Raw genomic sequence first — 13,778 nt, 5'->3', positions numbered from 1 at the left:
TATTTCCTCAATTATTTAAAAAATAAAAATAGTATTTTTCTTTATTCTAATGTGACTAACAAGCCAATCAATCATGCTCACATAAGTTTAACTCTTATTTTATTTAAACAGCAGATGCATTTTAATGCATATCTGGCTTACACTAAATTTAGTAACATATTTGACATATAGTATCTGTTATTTAACTTAAGCACAATTTCTTAGTACTTTTCACACCCCTGGAATAAACATCTTAAAATACAACACAGAAACTCTCCATAATATATAGTATGTGATTTTAACCAAATGTTTGAGATTACATTTTGTTGTACTATATTATGTTAATCTTTGCACTTTTAAAAAAAAAGCAACGTTTTTGTTTTCTTTCAAAAGTCGTGACGTCAACATCTAACTCAGTCCCATGATTCCTTGCGGAGCCATCGATAACAACAGCAGCATCGACTTGCTAATAACATCGGAGCAGCGTATCTTATATTCATTATAAAATAATTTATCACTTCTCAAGGTTTTGACTCGACGCTTTTGCTTTGGTTAAGGCTGAGACGATCGGATTATAAATTCACCGAATAGCATTGTCAAGGTAGGTCCGATGACTTGTGGGATCAAATTAGCCTAACTAGCTACTCGGTAATCCATTGTGAAACACTAAGATGATAATAATCAGTGCAGGACAGTACTACAGCTTCTGTTGTTTAATTAAAGTAATACCCACGTTAGTTTGGTTCATTTGATATATAATGCGTTAATCAACATTGCTGTTGATAGTTAGCTGATTTGACAAAGGAATCTAGTAACCGGGTAGTTGCTTTTCTGCATTACATCTATCTTTAGTTATAACGTTACCTGTTATTAAAGAAGCATTTAACGTTTTTATTCAGCAATTGTGTAAATAAAACGTATGCCGTAAGAGTTGCTGTCATTGTTTACTTAGGCCACCAAACGAATACATGTTAGACTTGGGTTCTCTTCTCTTATTAAATTGTAACGAACTTGGAATTGGTGTTCAGCATATTCTTGTCTCTGTGTTCCTATTGTTTGGACGTGGTCGACTTGAGCAGCTGTTCTCTAGCACCTGTTTATGGGGTATTGAACAGATGGCTTGTGCTGACGAGTCTTACATCCTTCTGCTAACAAATGAACTCAAATTGTAGAGCTTTAACTATAGTTGTATTGTTGTAACCTTCTCATAAAAAATGATTCTCCATTTTGTTTTCTGTTTTTTCATTAATGCAGTTTAGGCTCTGTGCCTCTGGATCTCCACATTCCCAGACTTCTGAATCACATCCATGGACCAGGACTATGAGCGCCGGTTACTGCGGCAGATCAACGTTCAGAATGACAACACCAGCCCCATGGTGAGTCTATCATCTTGAATATTGCAGACTTGAAGACTCATTTTGACATGCTACATGCCATTTCCTATAAGCAATTTAAATACTTTTTTTAATCTATTTTCATGCTTTTGACTGTTAATCTGATCTGATTCCTTCTCTTTTTTTGTATACAGAAAGTAAAAGATGTGATATGTCATTTGACCCCGACCCCTGAGTCACCGCTGTCATCACCGAGCAAGCATGGTGACAGATTCATACCATCTCGAGCTGGAGCTAACTGGAGCATTAACTTCCACAGAATAAATGTAAGTGAAATGAAGTAATGAAGCAAAGTGCCTATCATTTAATTAGAATGTGAAGGGTCAAGTTCATATATATATTTACCCTTATTACAGGAAAATGAAAAGTCACCAAGCCAGAATAAAAAAACCAAAGACGCAACATCAGATACTGGCAAAGGTGAGTGTGGAGAGGATTGCATTGATTTTACCTGCTTTCATAAAGCTGTTAGGTCATGATGTCAATTTGTAAGCCTATATTGTAAGTCTATATCAGTTTATGAAAAAAAACAACATACCACCAAAGACAATTAAAAGTTCCTATGCATTGCTAATTTAGGTGTTTATTTTTTTTTTTTAATAAACCATTATTTATTCATATTTGAATTAGCTTTTATCCTTATGATTTCAGAAAGAGAGGTGGACTATGCTTTAAATTAACCTCATTCTTGATGTATGATGCTCAGCCCTTTAATGTCATACAACTTGTGTAATTTCTCTCATTCACTGTGTTGTCTGGCAGCGGATGGCTTGGCGTATTCTGCCCTACTGAAGAATGAGTTGCTTGGGGCTGGGATTGAGAAGGTCCTGGATCCTCAGACAGAAGATAGAAGACTACAGCCCTCCACACCCGAGAGGAGGAGCCTCTTTAGTGTAAGTTTGTTTTTATCCTCTAATCTGTTCATTTGATGCCACCTGAGTGTTTTGATCCATCTTTTTAATGCCACTTGTGGACTTTGTGTTACAGTATTCGCTCAGTGCCAAAAGATCCACTCCTGATGATAACAGTGTTTCCCCGTACTCCCTCTCCCCTGTTAGCAGCAAAAGGTAAGTTGATTTTTTTCTTTTTTTTTTCTTGATAAATATATGATTGATTAGTAAAATGCATTGTTTTAATTGCATGCTTTGTTTTATGTTTATAGTCAGAAGCTGCTGCGGTCGCCAAGAAAGCCGACGCGCAAAATTTCCAAGATTCCATTTAAAGTGCTAGATGCACCAGAGCTACAAGATGACTTCTACCTCAACTTAGTGGACTGGTCCTCTTTAAATGTACTCAGTGTTGGACTGGGAACTTGTGTTTACCTTTGGAGTGCCTGCACAAGTCAAGTATGCGTTTTATACATTTTTCTTATGCATTCAACATACTTTTGATGTTTATCTAAATTTATGTTCAGTAAATATCTAGGGAACACTTTGTCTAAGTTGTTTTTTTTTTCTTGGATTTGTCTCCAGGTAACACGACTATGTGACCTATCAGTGGAGGGAGATTCAGTCACATCTGTAGGCTGGTCGGAGAGGGTGAGTTAATTCTTTATGACTTGAACTTTCAGAAGTTGCTTTCTGGGATTTGTGGTCTGACAGGTGGCCTACTACTTCTCTTATAGGGTAATCTTGTCGCTGTGGGTACGCACAAAGGTTTTGTACAAATTTGGGATGCTACCGCTGGCAAAAAGCTATTTGCCTTGGAGGGACACACAGCAAGAGTTGGTAAGATTTTTATTTATTTATTTATTTTAATCTTTATGAAATAACTGGAAAAATGTGGGTAAAATCATTGAAATATATGGATCAAGGTGTAGTTTTTAATTAATACTTTTATTCAAGGATGCATTAAATTGATCAAATGACATTACAATGAAGACTTTTACATGGTTAGAAATAAGTATTTAAATTGAAATATATGCTGATGTTTATATTCATCAAAGAAACTTTAAAAAGAAAAAGTATCAGGGTTTCCACAACTGTTTTCATCATTGATAATAATACTTGTTTCTTGAGCACCAAATCAGCATATTAGTATGATTTCTGAAGGATCATGTGACACTAAAGACTGGAGTAATGATGCTGGAAATTCAGTTAACTATCACAGGAATAAATTACGTTTTACAATATAGTAAAAGAAAAATATATATATCAATTATAATATTATTTCTAAAACATTAACAAATCATACTGACCCTAAACAATTGAACAGTAGTATGTGTTCACACTTGCTCTAAAGCTTCTTGTTGGACTGGTGTATAGTTTGTCAATTTTTGGCATTCTAATCACATTGTGTTACTGAAATGTGTGTGCAAGGTAAAACATTTATAAAAAAACTGAGAAATCTGCCCTCAGGTGCGCTGGCTTGGAATGCAGATCAGCTGTCATCAGGCAGCCGGGACCGGATGATTCTTCAGAGAGACATCAGGACGCCCCCTTTGCAGTCAGAGCGCAGGCTGCAGGGCCATAGACAAGAGGTCTGCGGACTCAAGTGGAGCACTGACCATCAGCTGCTGGCCTCTGGTGGAAATGATAACAAGGTGACTGCTTGTGCTAGAGAATGTCCTGAATGACACTTAAATTTGACTAACTTAATGATCAATTATACAATGATTTATAAAATATATAAATGTATCATATGCAATCTAAAAGCATTCCTATGATCAATACAGCTGTTAGTGTGGAATCACTCGAGCGTGTTACCGATGCAGCAGTACACCGAGCACCTGGCCGCAGTGAAGGCCATCGCCTGGTCTCCTCACCAGCACGGGCTGCTGGCCTCTGGCGGTGGAACAGCAGATCGCTGCATTCGCTTCTGGAACACTCTCACAGCGCAGCCGCTGCAATGTATCGACACAGGCTCACAAGTCTGCAACTTGGCCTGGTCCAAACACACCAATGAACTGGTACGTTTATTCTGATCAACTTACCAAATGCTTAGTATTGATGTTTTTTGATTCATTATTACATGCATTATAGCTGTAGATCTAGACAAATAGCCATGATGGTGGGTCTTATTGCACGGTTCAATGTTTGTGTTCTCCAGGTCAGCACACATGGTTACTCGCAGAACCAGATCCTGGTGTGGAAATACCCCTCGCTCACTCAAGTAGCTAAACTGACCGGCCACTCGTATAGGGTGCTCTATCTGGTAAGTACTGCTTCCTTGTGCAGTTTTATTCAAATAATGTCTAGACACTTGTTTGTAAATGAGTATTTTGAAATGCTGTTTACTGAAACTATTCTTTTATCTGGAAGGCGATGTCTCCAGATGGAGAAGCAATAGTGACAGGAGCAGGTGATGAAACTCTACGCTTTTGGAATGTATTTAGTAAAACACGGTCAACAAAGGTATGTTTTTCTTTTCTTTTTTGGGGGGTCAAATATTGTCAATATTGGCTTTTCTTCAAGTTCATGTGCTCAATTTAATTTTCTGTCTCTTGTCTTTTAGGAATCTGTTTCAGTTTTAAATCTGTTCACCAGAATACGATAACTGGGCCGCTAAAACGGATTGGATCTTTATAACATGTCGTCAATCACATGCAGTAGACTGGACATAAGACATAAAAAGCTACTGCTGTTTCATCCACAACACTTGTTTTTGTCTCTCCTGACATTTCATTTTAAGTTCAAATGTTATGTTTACTTTTATGTGTACAGTTCAGTTCATGATTTTATGTGATTGTTTTTGGTTACAAAGAAATGTCTATGATGTATGACATGTATGTTATCCAAGCCTTAAGCCAGAAACAATGCCATTGAATCAGGGTGTAAAGAAACATTTAGCCATTGTGAAACAGCTTTCTCTGGAATCATTTGTAAGCATTCTAATGAGTGATCTTTTGAGTGTGAGGGTGGAAAAAAAAAGTTTATGAAAGAAAATTCAGTTTTTAACTTGAGTTGCTTAAGATTGATATTGAGTATTATAAAACACCCTGAAAAAAAAAAGTGTATGCTTTATTGTCATTTGTTAGAGTATGAATGTGAATTTGCAAATTCATCTTTACAAATTTGAAACAGAAAACAAGGTTTAATAGAACAGAGTTTGCCAAACTGGGTTGTGAGTTGAGGAAAAGCAAATAATTAAATCATTAAGATACTAAATTAAAAAAAAAATCTAAATTAAAAAATACTTCTAAATAGTTTTTGTTTACCTACATATCGTTACTATTAAAGGGTTAGTTCACCCAAAAATGAAATTTCTGTATTAATTACTCACCCTCATGTTGTTCCACACCCGTAAGACCTTCGTTCTTCGTTGTGTGGAACACAAATTAAAGATATATGATTTGTCCATAGACGGCAATATAATCATCTCTCAAGGCCCAGAAAGGTATTTAACACATTATTAAAAGTCAGTGTGACTGCAGTGGTTTAACCTTAATTTTATGAAGCGACGAGATTAATTTTTGTAAAGTGTAGCACAGTGAAGGCTTCAGTGTACATCCAAATGCCAGCTCAGTATTAGCCAAAGCTGCACATGTGAGCAGCACGACGCATTTGTGTGATGGTGACGCAGGAACCGGCCAATAAAGGAGGAGCAGGAGTCGGCGTTCTGATGTAGAACCTGGAAGTGCTGAATGTAAACAACATAGGAGAACGATGCAGAAGAGAAGATATTGTTGAATAAAGTCGTTATCTTTGTTTTGATTTGCACACAAAAAGTATTCTCGTCGCTTCATAAAATTAAGGTTGAACCACTGTAGTCACCTTGATTGTTTTAATTATGTCTTTAGTGCCTTTCTGGACCTTGACAGTGGTGATTATATTGCCGTCTACGGACGAGTCATATACCTCTTGGGATTTCATTAAAAAAAAATATAATATTTTGTGTTCTGAAGATGAACGAAGGACTTACGGGTGTCATTTATATAGAGTATGAAAACAATCATGTCAGACAGGAATGACTGAATCACGCTCACCTGAATAACTTTGGCTTTAGACATTCAAAACTTTGGAGACATACATTACTTTTGTTTAGGAAAGATGCATTAAATGAATGACAAAAGTGACAGTAAAGACATTTGAAAACTGCTGATTCAGATTTGCCATCACAGGAATAAATGACTTAGTACATATATTCAAATAGAAACATTATTAGACAAATCTATATCTATTTATTGCATCTTACTAATTTCTACCTTTAGTAGGGAGATTTAGGACACCATAAAACAAAACAATTATTCCTTTATTCCAGTGTCTATTAGATTATTTATTGAGAAATCCAGTAAAAGTGCATAAAGTATTTCTTGAGCAGGATTGTGCCCTGAAACATAAACTGAATATGGTAAAGAAATGTTAATGACTGCAAAGAGTAAACTGAAAGAGTGTACAGATAAAGTTGCTCTACTTGTAAACTTTGCTCTCAAATGCATAACTAAGTCAGGATTCCTTTGTTGCCAGTTTCCATCGCTGAAGCCACTGTTGGAAAGTCAGTCCCTCTCTCTGCATCTCTGGCAGGGCAAACTGACCAGGCTGCTCCCACCTGTACAAACAACTGTGTTAATCTGATTCAAATCATAGTAGGATCAGTATTGCTGCTGTAGCTGTTAGTTTCAAACCATTCCACGAAAGGTCCATATTGGAAACATTTGAGAGTACCATGTCTTACCAGTGTGTGATGGCAGTCTTCACTTGTTCTGCATAAAGCAGGCCTTTAGAGCACCTCTGTGTGAGCTCACGGGCCCGTGGGAGCAAAGTCTGCAGAATCTCTCCGTCAACAGTCTTCACATGCTGCAGCAAAGCTGAAACAGACATCAAAATGTCTTCTTTCAGAGCAAGACATCTAGGCACTTTTAACATTCACAAAACTTTTAGCAAAAAAATAAAAAAAAGAAACAAGAAAAGAAAGAAAGTCAAAATTGGGATTCTGAGTTTTTAAAGTGTCCCTATTATGCTATTTTAAAGGTTCCTAATTGTCCTAAATTTGACATGTCGACAACACTTCCAGGCCACAGCTACAACTACAATGTTTAAGGGTGGTCAAAGTAGCTTTTGTGGGCAGCCAATGAAGACCATAGGCTGCAAATTTTTACATAGGTTTGTAACAGGAATTGAGACTGGAATTGCTGACGACACGCTGTTCAGAATCAATTCTTGCTTTTAGAGGATAATAACTTTTTGTACTTCGATCTTTAAAATTTTGCAGACCTTTTACATTCACAAACAGCTGTATTACACACTGCATTAAAGATAATATTTGAAAAGGCATAATAGGGGCACTTTAAATATTGCCATGAAGACATACTCTGCTGATCAGGCGATGGTAGCTGTGCCGTCAGCTTCTGAAGGTCTGCTGTTGACTCTGAGAAAAGCTGAAGAAGCCTGCACAGATTTCGTAACTCCAGCCGTTGGGTTGCAGCCTGAGACCAAAGCTCCTCTGGGGCCTGACAGAAAGAAAGACGAGACTCCTGACACACTCTATCAACAGTTTTTGCTGAATTTTGGGTTGGAAGAAAAGTGTAGGATATGTATACGGTCAATCTTTGACACAGCCATTTAATCTGTGATGGCAGCAATCATCAGAAAGGTAGCAATTACTGTAGGTGGTCAAACAATAAACTTACTGCTTGATGAGCTAATTCTTCAAAATGTCTTTCAGAAAAATTAGGAATAAATGAAGAGTATGAATACACTATTAGTGAGCATCTCACCATAAACATGGGGAATGACAGACTTTCACAGAATTTGTGGAAAACTGGGGACTGTATCCGGTGGATGGAAAGCTGAGCTGCTGGTAATTTTTGCCCCCTGCTGAGAAAAAAAAAAAAAAAAAAAAGACTATGCAACATCTTTCAACATCTTCACTAGCCTGACTTCAGCATTTTCAATTGCTTTGCAACACAAAGCCAGTGAAGCATTGCATACAGCGCAAAGGCATTTAAATCCTACTAATGGAGAAAGAAAAATGAAAATTTCTTACCCCTTCATGACCCTGTAATCCAGTGCAGCCAGTGATACACAGCTAAAGTGTTTGGCCCCTTGTGACACAGAGTTGCGGAGTCCACTGCTGGCTTCAATCACACTGCCAAACTGAGGATTGAGCTTTTCCTGAACAAACTGTCCAACCTGGGGAAAAAAAATAATAATAATAAATATATATACATATACACATACACACAAACACTAACACTACTTTCCAAAGTATCAAATAAATGCAGACTTTGTGAGCATAAGAGACTTCATTCAAAAACATTAAAACATTTTTTTTTTACAGAACCCAAACTTTTGAACGCTAGTGTGTTTGTGTGTGAGAATGAAAAACCATTAGCTAAAGAATGTATTGAATGAGATGATACCTTTGCATGGACACGGGTTAACTCAGCCTTCACAGAGGAGTTCCCCTTGATCAGGCTCCGTATCTGCTCTTGTCTTCTGCCCTATACAGACAAAACACACACGTTACAACTCCACACTATGAATATATAGTCTTTTGTCAGCAATAAATACAATTACATACCACAAGCTGTCTGAAGTCCATGACACTTTGCCACTGTGTCTGCAGGGTTCTGATGGAGTCCTGTCCCTCTCTGGCCTGCAGCTGTAGCTGAGCGCACTGCTCTCTGATGCTGTCTCTAACTGCCACTTGCTTCACTCCTTCCATCTCCAATTCAAACACACACCTGCTTACAACAGGACAACACTCATTTGTATTTTACAACATTGAACATCTATGTACCTCCCTTCATTATTGGTCTTAACTACATCCTACACAATCTTATTTTTAATATAAAACTAGATTTTAAAAAGAGATACAATGGTACACAACCACCCTATAATGGTAAAAATCTCCCCTCTCCTTTTTTGTATTCCCCATAAATCATAGTCACTGGGTCCAAAATTGAATACTTTCCTACTATATAGCATGTTAAAAACTGTACACCAAAAGAGTAGTATGTCCAGATAAATAGTACTCAAAAACAGTAGCCGATTTAAAAATTAGCGATTTAAAAGTGAGCAGCAAAAGAGGGAACCCCCCTCCCCCATCCCGGTATTACCGATGTTGTCACCCATCGATTAACTGGTGGGAAAATTTCCTCACTGTTACAACCCTACAGAGTGCCACAGCCCTCTTCTGGAAAGGTGGATGGGGAGCAGCAGCTCATTTGCATTTAAACATACACACACGAAAACAGCATGTTTTTGCTTCCACCCAAAAAAGGGCATTTTGGGCATGGTATAATAAATGACCTGTGGGGTATTTTAAGCTGAACCGTCAGACACATTCTGGTGACACCTAAGACTTATATTACATCTTTTAAAAAGTGCCATAATAGATCAGTTTTTAGTCAGATGTTAATTCAGTAATAGCTTCAAGGAATTGAGCAAGTAATTAGAAAAACTATTTTGTAAACATAAATGTGATGAATTTTGTTTTATATTTAAAAAAAATACTAGTAAATTAATTTATATTAATTAAAGTTAAGTAATTATATTTTTTGCATAATTATATAGATTGGACTGAGGGATTTTTTTTTTACCTGGACACTGGGTCTTTTTCATTTGCCGTCTCTGCTTTTCTCATCAAAGCTGCAAGTTCAGTCTCCAGCTGTCCACGTCTTTTACGAGTCTGAGACAATTCAAAATAACTCTGCTCCACTTCCTGCCAGGCAGACTGTGAGCAAACACACACACAAATACAACCTGAGCCATAAGAGAAAATGGCATAAGAGAATGTAAAATGCACTGAGACTACTTTTCTCGAATGATCACCTGTAATAGACTACGGACAGGTGTTAACTCCTCCTCCTGCTCTGACGACACATCTATTAGGTGATCACGCTCATATCGAAACCTGCAATAAACGCATTTCAATAATGTGATATTTTATAGTCTGGGGTTTGATATGCATTACGATGTAAAATTTTACCCTAGAGCCGAAACTTCACGCTCCACATTTAAAGCTGCGATCTTCTCCTCTAATGCCACCTGCTGTCTGGAGGTCAGGGCTTGCAGAGCCGAAAGCACTTGGTTTGGAGGATGAGACCGTAGGAGGTTCTGAGGAATTAAACGTGTTGTTATTCAGAACAAAAATACTTGCAAGCAGACGCATAAACAGACATGCATACTCTTGAAATGAGTGTGTTTATCTACCTCCACTGCACTCATCCAGTGCTGGATCACAGAATTCCTTTGATCATGAGTAAATCTAGATAGAAAACAAATGAATTAGCTCTTAAGCTCTACCGTCTACAATATTAACATCTAAGGCCTATCTCTCTTACTCAGTGGAAGGATTTGCTTTGAGTTCACTCTCCAGCAGGCACTGGAAGAAGAAAACCCTCTCGCTGCAGAGCTCTCTCACATCCTTCTGAAATGAGATAGAAATGGTATTTCATAAGGTAAAATCAGTGAAAAGACAAGTTGTTTAATCAAGAGGTCAACTGGAGTTTGGCTGGTTAACATGATCCCTGATGAAGATGTTGTAATTGCATCATCTGTCTGAAAAAAAAAGCTCTCTGAAATGATTTTTGATGATTATTATAGTGTGCATCACAAACACCATTAAATACAGCAACACTTACTAAAACTAAGGGATCTGCTCCAGCTTCACTGTCCGAATTGTCAGATGGCCCAAACACCAGCTTCACCTCTGCTTTTCTGGACAAGAAGTGTGATTTACAGTACGTAAACACTACGGTTCAAAAGTTTGGGGTCAGTAAGATTGACTTTTGACTTATTGCAATTATTACAATTTTGAATTATTAAAAAAAAAAAAAAAAAAAAAAAAAAAATCAAATAAATGCTGTTCTTTTGAACTTTCTATTCATCAAAGAAAAAAGTAAGTATCACAGCTTCAACAAAATAATTCAGCAGCACAACTGTTTTCAACATTGATAAATGTTTCTTGAGCATCAAATCCAATACTGGTACCAGATTTGCACATCTGAAATCCACATACAAATTAACTTTCTAATAGCTGTCTCTGCACATTAAACTGGAATTGGAGGAAAGTATTACTTTTTAAACATCAAATAATTGGCACACAGCAGCTTTAAAACATTTTTTAAATCTGTCTTGGAGAAAGCTGCCATTGAAATATGACAGTCTGGAGGTGATATGGGTATTTGCTCACTTGGACAACTCTTCCAGGGCATGGCGTTGGGTGCCAATCATGTGTGTGTCCGCTAACAGTACATTTCTCTCCTCAGAGCAGCGATGCCTGAAAGACTCCAACAGGATCTGTCGCTGCCTACTCTCCATAAAGTCCTCCCAGTTCCTGTTCACGTTCTGCTCTGCTTAGCAGTAACAAGGGAGGAAAGAGATTAGTAACAACATCAACATAAAATACTTTTCCGTAATCTGATGTATTTTTAAATGGGATTACAACAAATCATCTTAAAATGAAAGTTGCTGCAGAGGCAGAGCAAGGTAGTGTAAGACTAAGTTATGATTATAAACACTTTTTCTTTAGAAAAGCATATACTGATTTGTTTACAATAAAACAAGTAATGTGCATTAAGAAAGCAGTTAGAGACCATTTTGATATCATGATGACGATTCACATTGTCTGTAGCACAGGTGTTGGTAGCATAAAAGAGCATCAGGATAGAAATGGATAGAAATGAACAGAAAGAGAATAATTCACCTTCAGCAGCAAGTTGATCTTCCACTCTACTGATCTTTGTGTCCAGTTGATCGAGTTCAGTCTGAAGGGCATCAATCTCTTTCTGTAGCTCAAGCCTTCTTGTATCTTTATTCTGATTTTTCAACTGTTTAAACTACAAAGAACAATCATCTTTACATGCTGTGCATATGAATCCTTATAGGAGCAGATTAACAAATCGGAAATTAAGCAATTAAGCTACTCTTCTTTACCTCTTTATCTTGTAAAACTTTGTACCTTAGGATTCAGATTGTCAAGGAACAAATCCACTGATCAGAAACCCACAATTTATCTTAAGTAACAACTTAAACAGTTACACAGTGTAGTATAAACACAAAAACTGTGATGGGCGTACTGAAAGAATCATATCCCGTATGTGTAATCATTTATGACACACACACACACATATACATACATACATACATACATACACACACACATACATATATATATATATATATATATATATATATATATATATATATATATATATATATATATATATATACACACACATGACGCGCACACATCACATTGTCAGAAAAATTAAAGGATACCACTGCACATTCCCCCTCATGACCCGAACATTCCTGTAAGATATTTCAAAAGAAATTTGAATCTGTGCATTTAAAAACACGTAGTAAGAATTAGAGATGATAAAAACCTTGAGATCTCACCTCTCTTTATAAACATGTTGCGTTATGTATTTCCAAATTGAAGCTCCAGGACCGACGCATAATCTGCACCAAAACGTAAACACATGATCAGTCTAAAATCGTTGATGAGGATTAATGTTATAATTCATTATAACCCACTAACGTCTTCATATAGCCGTCATCCGGGAGTCTGACTGCTGGCAACTCAAGCTCCTCAATAGCCCAGCGCTTCAGTTCCTGACTGAGACTCGACATCTTTTTGAATCTTTTCTATAATAAAACAAATCTACAGTATCCAAATCTTACATCTTAATGATGATGAAAAGACAACACAGTCAAAATACGCGGGAGACGTTTCTTCGCCCCCGTTTACTGTGCGATTTGTTACTAATTGTGCCGATGCTGCCCCCACAGGTCACTATACGAACATCACCACAGTAACATTTTCCGAGCAAAAAAAATAAAATCAACTACTGTATTACTTAGAATTTATTTGTTCTGAATTATCAAACATTGCTTTTGATTTTAATTTATTTCCTGTCAACCAAAAGATTCACACCTCTATTCTTCCATGAGATCCCTGGAATACAAATAACATAAGAGTATAGCTAAGTAACAAAAAAAGTAGGATATGTTCCACAGTGGCTGGTACAGCTGGCTGAGTTTTTTGCTGCTGAGGTGAGACAAAGTGCACCCTGTGACCTGAGGTCTTCTCTGAGGCCCTCTGAGTTTTACACTACAGGCTGTAAAACATATCTTAATGAAAAAACTTTTTAAGAAAACACACACACACACACACAAACAGGAAAATCTATTGTACTTCTGATTGACAGCTTTGTTTTGGTATGACAGTTGTTTTGACATGTCTGCTATTCATACAGTTTCCTTATTGGAAGCCGAAACCTCTTCTCTAATCTTTTTTATCTGTCATGATTCTTTTGAAAGTTAATATTCAACCTAAATACTCTAATTTTCTTGCCTCAGTAGATCTGAACTCTTTTCTCTGACTCAGTGGGCTCTGCACTGCGTATTTTATTGCAGTTTTTTTTTTTCAACTGCTTACACACATTTACACAAACTTTGCCTCTTTTTTTCAAAACTTTACACAAATCCAAGAATTGCACACACAAAATGCAAAATG

General features: G+C 36.9%; 2 protein-coding genes across 3 annotated transcripts; one reads left to right on the top strand and one right to left on the bottom strand.

Annotated features, from left to right (window-relative positions):
- The first annotated feature begins 340 nt into the window (after window positions 1–340).
- Window positions 341–5,637, top strand: fzr1a (fizzy/cell division cycle 20 related 1a). Its single transcript, XM_051903410.1, has 14 exons — window positions 341–580; window positions 1,234–1,355; window positions 1,508–1,639; window positions 1,730–1,793; window positions 2,136–2,266; window positions 2,361–2,440; window positions 2,536–2,719; window positions 2,846–2,911; window positions 2,998–3,100; window positions 3,731–3,915; window positions 4,048–4,281; window positions 4,422–4,526; window positions 4,634–4,726; window positions 4,827–5,637. Exons 2-14 carry the CDS (start codon window positions 1,287–1,289, stop codon window positions 4,866–4,868), a joined length of 1,488 nt encoding a protein of 495 aa, XP_051759370.1. The 5' UTR covers window positions 341–580; window positions 1,234–1,286; the 3' UTR covers window positions 4,869–5,637.
- Window positions 5,638–6,555: 918 nt separating this feature from the next.
- Window positions 6,556–13,073, bottom strand: haus5 (HAUS augmin-like complex, subunit 5). Of its 2 annotated transcripts, none has more exons than XM_051903409.1 (19): window positions 12,801–13,073; window positions 12,659–12,721; window positions 12,539–12,571; window positions 12,194–12,218; window positions 11,964–12,096; window positions 11,451–11,610; window positions 10,900–10,975; window positions 10,600–10,685; window positions 10,469–10,523; window positions 10,245–10,372; window positions 10,088–10,169; window positions 9,856–9,989; window positions 8,835–8,997; window positions 8,674–8,754; window positions 8,298–8,443; window positions 8,029–8,125; window positions 7,623–7,761; window positions 6,987–7,119; window positions 6,556–6,860 (listed from the first exon to the last, which is right to left on the bottom strand). In XM_051903409.1, the coding sequence occupies exons 1-19, from the start codon at window positions 12,890–12,892 to the stop codon at window positions 6,758–6,760; spliced, it is 1,929 nt and encodes a 642-aa protein (XP_051759369.1). In that variant the 5' UTR covers window positions 12,893–13,073; the 3' UTR covers window positions 6,556–6,757. The 2 variants fall into 2 exon arrangements, with proteins under 2 accessions (XP_051759369.1, XP_051759368.1); XM_051903408.1 differs by having other exon boundaries at window positions 8,029–8,128; window positions 12,801–13,065.
- Between the last annotated feature and the right edge of the window lie 705 nt (window positions 13,074–13,778).

Source organism: Ctenopharyngodon idella, chromosome 8 (assembly GCF_019924925.1).
Source record: "Ctenopharyngodon idella isolate HZGC_01 chromosome 8, HZGC01, whole genome shotgun sequence".
In the NCBI taxonomy this organism is placed as follows: Eukaryota; Metazoa; Chordata; class Actinopteri; order Cypriniformes; family Xenocyprididae; genus Ctenopharyngodon; species Ctenopharyngodon idella.
The sequence above is the reverse complement of the archived record's forward strand: the minus strand, read 5'-3'. Positions and strand labels throughout refer to the sequence as shown.

Coding starts and splice junctions, on each gene's coding strand:
- fzr1a (XM_051903410.1), top strand. CDS start 1,287: ATGGACCAGGACTATGAGCGCCGGTTACTGCGGCAGATCAACGTTCAG. Junction 1,356..1,507: donor ATGACAACACCAGCCCCATG/GTGAGTCTATCA, acceptor TTTTGTATACAG/AAAGTAAAAGATGTGATATG. Junction 3,916..4,047: donor CTGGTGGAAATGATAACAAG/GTGACTGCTTGT, acceptor TGATCAATACAG/CTGTTAGTGTGGAATCACTC.
- haus5 (XM_051903408.1), bottom strand. CDS start 12,892: ATGTCGAGTCTCAGTCAGGAACTGAAGCGCTGGGCTATTGAGGAGCTT. Junction 10,373..10,468: donor ACTGGATGAGTGCAGTGGAG/GTAGATAAACAC, acceptor TTAATTCCTCAG/AACCTCCTACGGTCTCATCC. Junction 9,990..10,087: donor CTGTCCGTAGTCTATTACAG/GTGATCATTCGA, acceptor GTTTGCTCACAG/TCTGCCTGGCAGGAAGTGGA.